The 9,162-nt window shown below is 43.6% G+C and overlaps 1 protein-coding gene across 1 annotated transcript; it reads left to right on the top strand.

Annotated features, from left to right (window-relative positions):
* Positions 1-4,455: 4,455 nt before the first annotated feature.
* Positions 4,456-7,076, top strand: LOC128440210 (ras-related protein Rap-2b). Its single transcript, XM_053422851.1, has 2 exons — positions 4,456-5,334; positions 5,927-7,076. Exon 1 carries the CDS (start codon positions 4,722-4,724, stop codon positions 5,271-5,273), a length of 552 nt encoding a protein of 183 aa, XP_053278826.1. The 5' UTR covers positions 4,456-4,721; the 3' UTR covers positions 5,274-5,334; positions 5,927-7,076.
* Positions 7,077-9,162: the final 2,086 nt, after the last annotated feature.

The raw sequence follows: 9,162 nt of genomic DNA, 5'->3' as shown, positions 1-9,162 counted from the left end.
GATTTCACACGTTGCTGAGCTGCAGTCGAGGGACAGTAACAAGTGAGCCAATCAGCTATTTCAATGTCCATGAGGGTATATATATATATATATACCTGTAAATCCTAATATATATATATATATATATATATATATATATATATATATAAATCCTAATATATATATATATATATATATATATTAGGATTTACAGTAGTGAGTCCTACATATAAAGTCGTTTTTCTGTGTTTACAAAAAGCTAGAACTTAGCAAAATGGGTACATACCATTCGGCTGATTAAATGACCATTTCTATCTAATTATCGAGTGTGTGTGAAAATAAAATCTGCCGTGACAGCACAGCCTTGTCCTTACATCAGAGGTGATCGCTCTCACAGATGTGACAATCCACATCACAAGGCTTTTAGGTCATGTTACCCCTCACCCCCCATGGGGGGGGGGGGCTGATTGTCTTTGTATAGAGCTGTGGCTTGTTGTTTGTTAATGGGATGTTAGGAGGGGCTGACTTCAGGGCTCTGGAAGAGAACAACCACATGATGGGCCAATCCACATATTTCACTGAATGTCACCCAGGGCTGGAATTTTGATTTCAAAGGTGTGTATGTGTGTGTGTGTGTGTGTGTGTGTGTGTGTGTGTGTGTGTGTGTGTGTGTGTGTGTGTGTGTGCGTGTGTGGGTGTGTGTGTGTGTGTGTTTGTGTTTGTTGCGGATTTTAGATATCTCTACCCCAACAAAACACAACCTTGTTTTTACGTTTATATCAAAATATGGGATACAAATGGGATTATTTGTATTTATTATTGAAGGTAGATTAATGCAGGATAAAGCCACTCTGCAGCTAGAGGGATAATACTGCTATGATATCTGATATCTGCCTTAGGCCACAAAGCAATGTGAGTATGAACTAACTGTAACCCAATATCAAAGAGTGAATTTATTGTGAAACTAGAGCTCAAATGGTTTGTACCTTTTAAAAAGAAAGTAAGTGTTACTTTGAAGTAATGTGTTTACTATGATGTTGTATCTATTTCTTTAGAACCTCCGCTAAGGGGGTTATGATTTCATCCCTGTCTGTTTATTTGTTTAATAACATTCGGAGGCAGATCCAGGATGTTTAATATTTTTCTTTAACATTTCAAGATTGTTTTTTTTGTTTCTTACATTGTCACTGATTTCCCGGGTTATAAAAATCCATGGATCTTGATGATAAAAATCCGGCATGTTGAGAGAACTGTTATCAATTAGTGTGTTGAATGTGTTTGTTTGTTTGTTTGTCGGCAGGATTGTGCAAAAACTACTGAACAGATTTTCCACTAAACGCGGTGAAAGGATGGGACATGGGCCAAGAAAGAGCCCATTGAATGTTGGAGCGGATCCGGAAAATGGGCACAAACAGGATTCTTTTCATTCTTTTCTTTAACAATGATGTTTTTGGACATTTTTACTGATTTCCCAGGGAATCATATTGTCTTATAAAGGGACTGTTGGGCCTCGGTGGAGGTTTGTTCTGTACTGAGGGCACGTCTAGCTTTATAATGAATAGTTCTCACTCTTCATACGTAAGAAGTGGTGGTACTTTCACAGGGTTTTGCATTTACATGTGCCTCCATCTCTGTGTCGGTGTATGAAAATCTTGTCTTTGTGGATCATCACTATTACATATCCTTTCATCTTCAACCATCAGAGTGATACTGAGTCACAGATCTGCTTTTTCATTCATTGCACTGCACGAGTGTATCAGCTGAATCGCTGGTGGTGATTTGTAGATGAATTAAAACCGTATTGATCCGGCAGAGTTTTCCCAGCCGTCCCTCGAGGTGACGAGGTCACGACCGTGGTTTAGTCATCACCGCGCTCTGCCCATGGGCATTGATTGGAAACAGTGGTTATTTCACAGCTCACAATATGACAAACTGGTGAACCCGTGCACACCCACACAAACAAAGAAATGTGATGACTTCAGTAATCAATTTTATTGCAGGCTTATCACATGCTGTTGCCACACGGATTAAAGATTTCAACACAAGTCATGAGTCATGCATAACTTCCAGATTGTGAGTAAGTCTGAGAAACAGCTGAGAGAACAAACAGCTTTACTTCCTGGTGAGCGTGGTTCAGAAATCGGTGGAAGGTTGCTCAGTGGCACAAGTCAGTGAAGAAGGAAATGAAGATTTATCTGATAGTGAGTCGCATCGAGAAAAACAAATTAAGCACTCGGTGCGTTTCGACAAAAGGTGAATAATGTGTCATGTGCGGTCGGGCCTCACAGGAACAGTGAAGTGAGTCACTTCCTCTTTGTTGTGTCATATTGTGTCATATTGTGTATCTCACAACATACGTTTACTGAATGGCTTTTTCTTGATTGTTTTTTTGCTCTTACTTATTTTTCTTTTGTCCTTTTGTTTTGACATTACTTTTAAAAGATGTTGCATTTTATTATCTGCTGTGTTTGATGTAAGATTTTTAATTATATAATTTTTTGTCGTTGATTATAAATGACATTCACTTTTTGTCAATCACGAATTGTATGTATTTGTCCTTTATTTGAAACACTTTGTAACTGCTTTATAATTAAACTTATAAGTGTCAATATTGGTTATGTTTATTATTACTATTTATTATAAACTATATTTCATACTTTTACTTCAACACGTCTTGATTACTGCGACAGCCTTTTTTTACTTGCCTGAATAGAAAATCTGTAGAACGGCTTCAGACAGTACAGGAGCTGCCAGGTTTTTAATCAGAGTGAACATGTTGGAACATATCACTCCTCTTTCAGCCTCTTTACACTGGCTTCCAGGACGTTTTAGAATTGACTCCTCATTAAATCACAGATCTTTTATCCCCATACAACCCTGCTCGCACTCTGAGATCCCCTGACCATTTAACTGTTCCAGATTCTCGGCTGAATTCTAAAGGCTGCTTCACACCAGAGGATAATTGGGGCGATTTTAGATCCAATTTGCCCCTTCCAAGAATGGTGGCGGCGTTCGGACTGGAGGTCATTCGGTGCCGATTATATGGCCAAATAAATGTAAAACAAGTGTTTGGGGTTTACGATTAAGACGGAGCCTCCCAGATCCCTGAGAGCGCGTGAGAGCGAGCTGACCACAGGCGTCATCAACCGGACGCTGCTTAGTTGTACAGCTGTGACTAAAAACACCCAGGATTTGATCCATAGATTTTGTTTTTCTCCCAGCAAAACAGACACACAACGCTGGTCCTCCTCCATGTTTGTTTTTGTTCTGAAGTAACTTATAATCACACAAGTGTTCCTCACTCCAGTTCAGAAGGGTAATGCGGTAATGCACCCAAAGGTTGTTAGCCAAACTCCATAAAAACAATGACGAAGAAGTAGTAGATACCATGACTTTCTGTGATATTTTTATAGTCTCTAGTGAACTGTGAAATCGTTTCTTACAAAGAGCAAGTGTGTTGTGTGACGTTCGGGCCAAATCGTCCAAATCGAGGGTCTGGAACACAATGCCCGGAGGAAATACGTTACGCTAAAGTATGTAGCTTCCTTTGAATCAAAGCTTAATACATTTTTTCTGCAGTCCAAGATTTGACCTAATTCTAGTTTGTATTGCTCTAATGGGTGGTCAAGCTTAGATTCTGCTGTTTTTATTCTTTGATTCATTCTTTGATGTTTGTTTTTCTCATTTCCACTTGAGTGTCTTTTATCTGTGACGAATGTTTTTGTAAAAGTCCTGTGTCATCATAATTAAAGAGGATTACTCATCGTTTGTTGAATCCCAGGGGGTGGAAATACACAGGTTTATCACTTTTAATACACCTCGACTTTTTGGAAATCCTTTGAAAACACTGGAAACTTATGAGAGGAAGCCGCTAAAAGTTGACTGGAGTTGAAGGAAGACCCGGGTTGCATTGAGGGGAGTTGGGCAATGGGCTGACGGCACAGGCTGCAGCAGACTGAGGCCTTTCCAGTAAGTTACGTGAGAGTGACTCAAGCTGTAGTGAGCCCGAGGATCATCGATGTCGAAACTAAGGTGTGGCGGGACTGCGTGGGTTCTGAGGGCAGCTGAGGAGCTGACTGTGCGATAACAGCCGCACTGCACCTTTAACTCCGGAGAGCGAGCTCGTGACGTGGGACGTAGACTGCGTGCTGTGGGCAGGAAGAGCTCAGTAGCAAGTTGCCTGTCGTTACCACGAAGTGCACAGGATTCGAATAGGTTCTTTTCAAAATAAAACACATGCGACATTAAAAAGTATCATTAATGTAATATTTATGCATGATTTCAGCATTAAAATTAGTATTTTTGTAAGTGTTTGATTGAAAACGAGTCAAAAGCGCAGTTAGGTTACTGTTCAAGGTGTATTAGCGCTATTGAAGTTTTATTTTGAAAGCGCACACAGGAAAAGGGGCGTCTCGGCTCCGCCCGGCTTGACTCCACCAAAGAGAGCAACGGGCTCTCGGTGGCTACTTGAACGAAAACGGGGGAAGCTTGTTGAAGAACCGGCTGGGTCCGACGTCCGGAGCCCATCATGTCACAATACAGATGCTGAGCGCGGGTCCGACACCGTATCTACCCACCGAGCGGCAGTAGTTGACGGCCACGCCCCGCACCCACCGACCGGGAGCCCGGAGAAAACTGCCGGCGGAGACGCGACGGCGAGCGGGCGGAGAAGCCAGCAGGGCGGCTAGCGGAGAGGAAGCAGGAGTGTCGGCGGCTCTCTGGGGTCGGAGAGGGGGGGAACCATGAGAGAGTACAAAGTAGTGGTGCTCGGATCCGGTGGGGTCGGGAAATCCGCGCTGACCGTCCAGTTCGTGACGGGCTCCTTCATCGAGAAGTACGACCCCACGATAGAGGACTTCTACAGGAAGGAGATCGAGGTGGACTCGTCCCCGTCCGTGCTGGAGATCCTGGACACGGCGGGGACCGAGCAGTTCGCCTCCATGCGGGACCTGTACATCAAGAACGGCCAGGGCTTCATCCTGGTCTACAGCCTGGTGAACCAGCAGAGCTTCCAGGACATCAAGCCGATGCGGGACCAGATCATCCGGGTGAAGCGGTACGAGCGGGTGCCGATGATCCTGGTGGGGAACAAAGTGGACCTGGAGGGGGAGAGGGAGGTGTCGTCCGGCGAGGGGAAGGCGCTGGCGGACGAGTGGAACTGCCCGTTCATAGAAACTTCAGCCAAAAACAAAAGCTCCGTGGACGAACTGTTCGCGGAGATTGTCCGACAGATGAACTATGCCTCCACTCCGAATGGCGATGACCAGTGCTGCTCGTCCTGTGTCATTCTTTAAGAAAAAACCAACGAGGACGGCTTCCAGTTTTATTCTTTGCTCGGTTTTTCAGTTTGCAATGGTAAGTAGAGACACCCCCGCATGTGCACCGCCATGTCGATTTACTAGGTGACACCACATAAACAGTTGTTATTATTGAACTTCTTTATTAGCACATGTCCATATTGAGTCCAGGGAAGTCAACAGCACCACACCGGAAGTTTGCTCAACTGGGTCAACGGTGATGCTTCCCCTTTAGTCTTTTAGTCTATGGTCACTTTGGGCTGATGAGCTGTATTTCTCCCTGCTCACCCAAAAGCCAGGACACTTGCAGTCTGTTGTTTTGATGAGCAGACCCGAGTGGGCATGTGTCATTTTGCAGAACTGGATGGACGAGCCATGACTTGACTTTATTGGGTTTACCAAGTTTCCTGGTTGAGTATGTGCACCATATGACAGTTGCTCACTGAAATGGGGATGACAGGATTTGGGGGAGATTCCAGTGTTTCTTGTACGGCCTACAGTCATAAATCAGCAACTTAGTTTTTTTTTTTTAAGGTGGAGCCAAGCCCAGAATTAGCCAACGTTTTTCCTCCATGTTTACTCAGAGGTCGCTGTAGCTCATTCATGATTTTTTTGTGTTTCTCTCTCTCCCTCTCTCTTCTTTGTGGCAGTGTGTTGCAGCAAGTGTGTACTGTGGAGCTCTTCTTCGTGTCTCACCCCGGCCTTGGAGGAAAATGAAGGCAGGAATGCTGCAGGGGGGACGAGGAGGAGGGAGGGGGAGCAACTGAGACGGAGGGAGGGAGGGGTCCACTCTTCAGGAATTCTGCTGGGTTGGAGTATCTTTTGCTGCACGATCAGTGTCCGCCGTCGATGTCAACACAGTGTCAGACCCAGAGTTTCAGCAGTGACACCCTCCTCCCTCACCAGCTCCCAACTGTACTCCCGACTGGAACTAAACCCCAATGGAAAAGAAATGGAGGGCAACACTTAGAGACTCATAAATGGATATTTCTGTATAAGACGAAGACACAGAGAGAAAGAGAGAGAGAGTATATTTTGTTAAAAAGACTGCACAGTCCGGGGGATGCTAAAGATAAAGGTGACGTCTCTGCCTAACCCGCTTCGAAGCAACGCTCCGCAACGCTTAAAATCCTATTTTTCTCCAAAGTCAAAAGAAATGGACGAATTTATCTGCTGGTGGAGTAAACGTGATGTGTGCCACTTTTCTTCTTTTTTCCCTTCATCTCCTCTTCAAGTGTGCGAGAGGACCTTTTTAACTGAAGTGACACAGGGATGGCGACCCGCTCGCCCTCGTGTCGAGTGCCTTTCCAAAACAAATCAGCTGTTCAGATTTAGTGCCAACCTTCATGTTTCACCAAAAGAACTGTTCCAACGTGGCAACCCACAAACTAGTGAACTGTTCTGGATAATCTCATAAGGGTGGAGGCTGAAAAAAGAAAAACACAATAGGCTCTTTGTTAATGGAATGGCGGTTTTCTGTATGTTTTTACGTTTTGCCTTTTTGAAGTCTGCGGTGTTCATTTTGCAATTTCTGCTTGGTCTGGCCAAACCTATATCTTGAAACGAACAGGTACTGGAACCCCCCTAGAGGTGGTGACAACATCAGACGCTGCCAGACCACTTCAATCAAAGGAAATCTGTTTGTTCTCTTTATTTTGTTGTTTTTAACAGGAAATGTGATGATGTACCGTTGACAAATCTAACCTGATTGTAAGTTTAATTTCAGACCAGCCTTTTAACAGTGGGCTGTCTGTTTTGAAAACAAGAATTTTAATACAAATTGCATTTTTTTTAAAGAAACCAGGCTGTCTTTTCTCTCTTTTGTCAACATCCACCTGTTTTCTGCTTTTTATCACAATGGCTAATTGCCAGTTTGCTGAGCCCAAACAATGTTGTCATGGGCAATTTGGACAAGAGTGTGTCATTTGGTAAAACACCAGCTTTGTATGTTTGGATACACACAAATAGCGGGATTACTTTAAATGCCCCAAAACAATGCAGTACTTTAAAAAAGTAAATGTTTTTTTGTGTGCGTAATTTGCTGCAACCAGTCTTACCCCTAAAATTATACATGAGTTGTTGAGGATGTGTAGTAGCCCGCAGGTCAGTGGGACATATGAGTACAATAGTGAAATTCAATGCGTGTGTTGAGCTTTACCATGAAAAAATGTACCGGGCGCCCTCAGGGAAGCTGTATTGCATAAATCATGAAAGCAATTTTGCCAGTTCCCCAAAAACAATCATATTTTCTACTGCTGCCTGGTCATAGTTTATTTTTCTCAAACTCAAAACTTTCCATCTGGTTAGCGCTTAGACCGCTGCTGTGTATGTGCAAAATCACAAACTCAAAATAAAACAGACCAATGTTTATTTATGGTTTTATCTAGTTTGAAGAAAAAAAAGATGAGGAACTGTCAGTCAATGCGACACTGATACTATAAGCATGGCTATCTTTGGAATATTAGACGCTGTGTTACAGCAGGAATCCATGTTTAGATAATTGTATCCTACCTGATGAGATTTGTCATCTCCTTTTGATGAACCTTAACGGTATCCACCAGCGCAAATAGGATCAAGATGACAGCACCTTCACTCACTCGTCCTCACATGCATTAATAGACAAGGCCATGTAGTGCTGCTCCGGAGAAACATCTCTTTTTAACTGTGTGGGTGTAGCAGTGTTTCAGCCTGGGTTCAGTGAGGGTGGACGTGGGTGTAGCAGTGTGATGCGGAGAGGCTGGTATGACTGAGCAGGCCCCTGCTTCTGCCTGTGTTTACCTAGGGGGATTACCTTGCCCCCGGCTGGCTGGACGACCACAGAATGGCTTCAGGGGGGAGAAGAGAGTAAACAAACACAAGACAAGCTTCACACAAGAGCCCAGTCTAATTTTTTTTTGGAGTAGATGTGTGCTGGTCTTCAAGCTGCACCGTTTGTGCGTTGTGTTACCGAGTCTGGGCTTCGTGTGTCTTCCTGTCACTGTCCGGTGCGGGATCGAACCCCTTACGTGGGCCTGTGCTGGCCCCGGTGTCGGAGCCTGTTTGCCAGTGTAAGCATCGGTGTCGTATGTATTCTTTGGCTTTGCGGTCACCATGTGACTGCGGGGCATGGGGAGGCCAGGGTACATGGTTGTGTGAAGGGGGGGGAAGTGTGAATATTACATCCAACAGGTGCGATCAAACAGGTGTGCATGTCAGAGCTGGGCAAAATAGTTGAAGTCAATATTGTGATATTAATAAACATAACAATGAAGCGAATGTAATGCTAATGCCAAATCACATTAATATATATTGCAATGAGCTGTGTTTTACAATTAAAATCATTAATTTAGATACATAAATCTTTTTGCAAAATAACAATACTGTTCCTAGTGAGCAGTAATATATGATAAACCATAATATTGAATCTTTGCCAAGCCCTGGTTTTGCTTAAGTACAGTTTCTCTGTGTGTGTGTTTGTGTAGAAAGTACACGTGCATATTTTGTATTTATCTACCTCCCTAAAAGCAGTAGTGACAGGTTTACAGCTTAATATTGGGTTTCAGTGTTCCTCTCAGAAGTGCGTTGTGTTTGTGTGACTGTTGACAGCAGGAGTCAGATCTCCTTTACATCCAACACAAGCCGTGGCTGTTTCAAATCTATACCATCTATATGAAGCCATAGCCAATAACGTGCCTCCTCTAATACAGACAGCCTTAACTCAGATCGTACAATTAGACGCAAACAGAACTGGAGTTGAACTCTGCCTGAACATAATAGCGTTAAAGTGATAGTGGATGAGAGGGAGAATTTATTACAGCTATGCCCCAGATACTGTAAATGTACACCCCCCATCTTCTGTTGCTGCGCGGCTTCAATCTCTTGCTGTGGTATAAACATCTGATAGCAG

The sequence above is a fragment of the Pleuronectes platessa genome, chromosome 5, assembly GCF_947347685.1.
Source record: "Pleuronectes platessa chromosome 5, fPlePla1.1, whole genome shotgun sequence".
Classification (NCBI taxonomy): domain Eukaryota; kingdom Metazoa; phylum Chordata; class Actinopteri; order Pleuronectiformes; family Pleuronectidae; genus Pleuronectes; species Pleuronectes platessa.
This window is presented reverse-complemented; position numbering and strand designations above follow the sequence as displayed.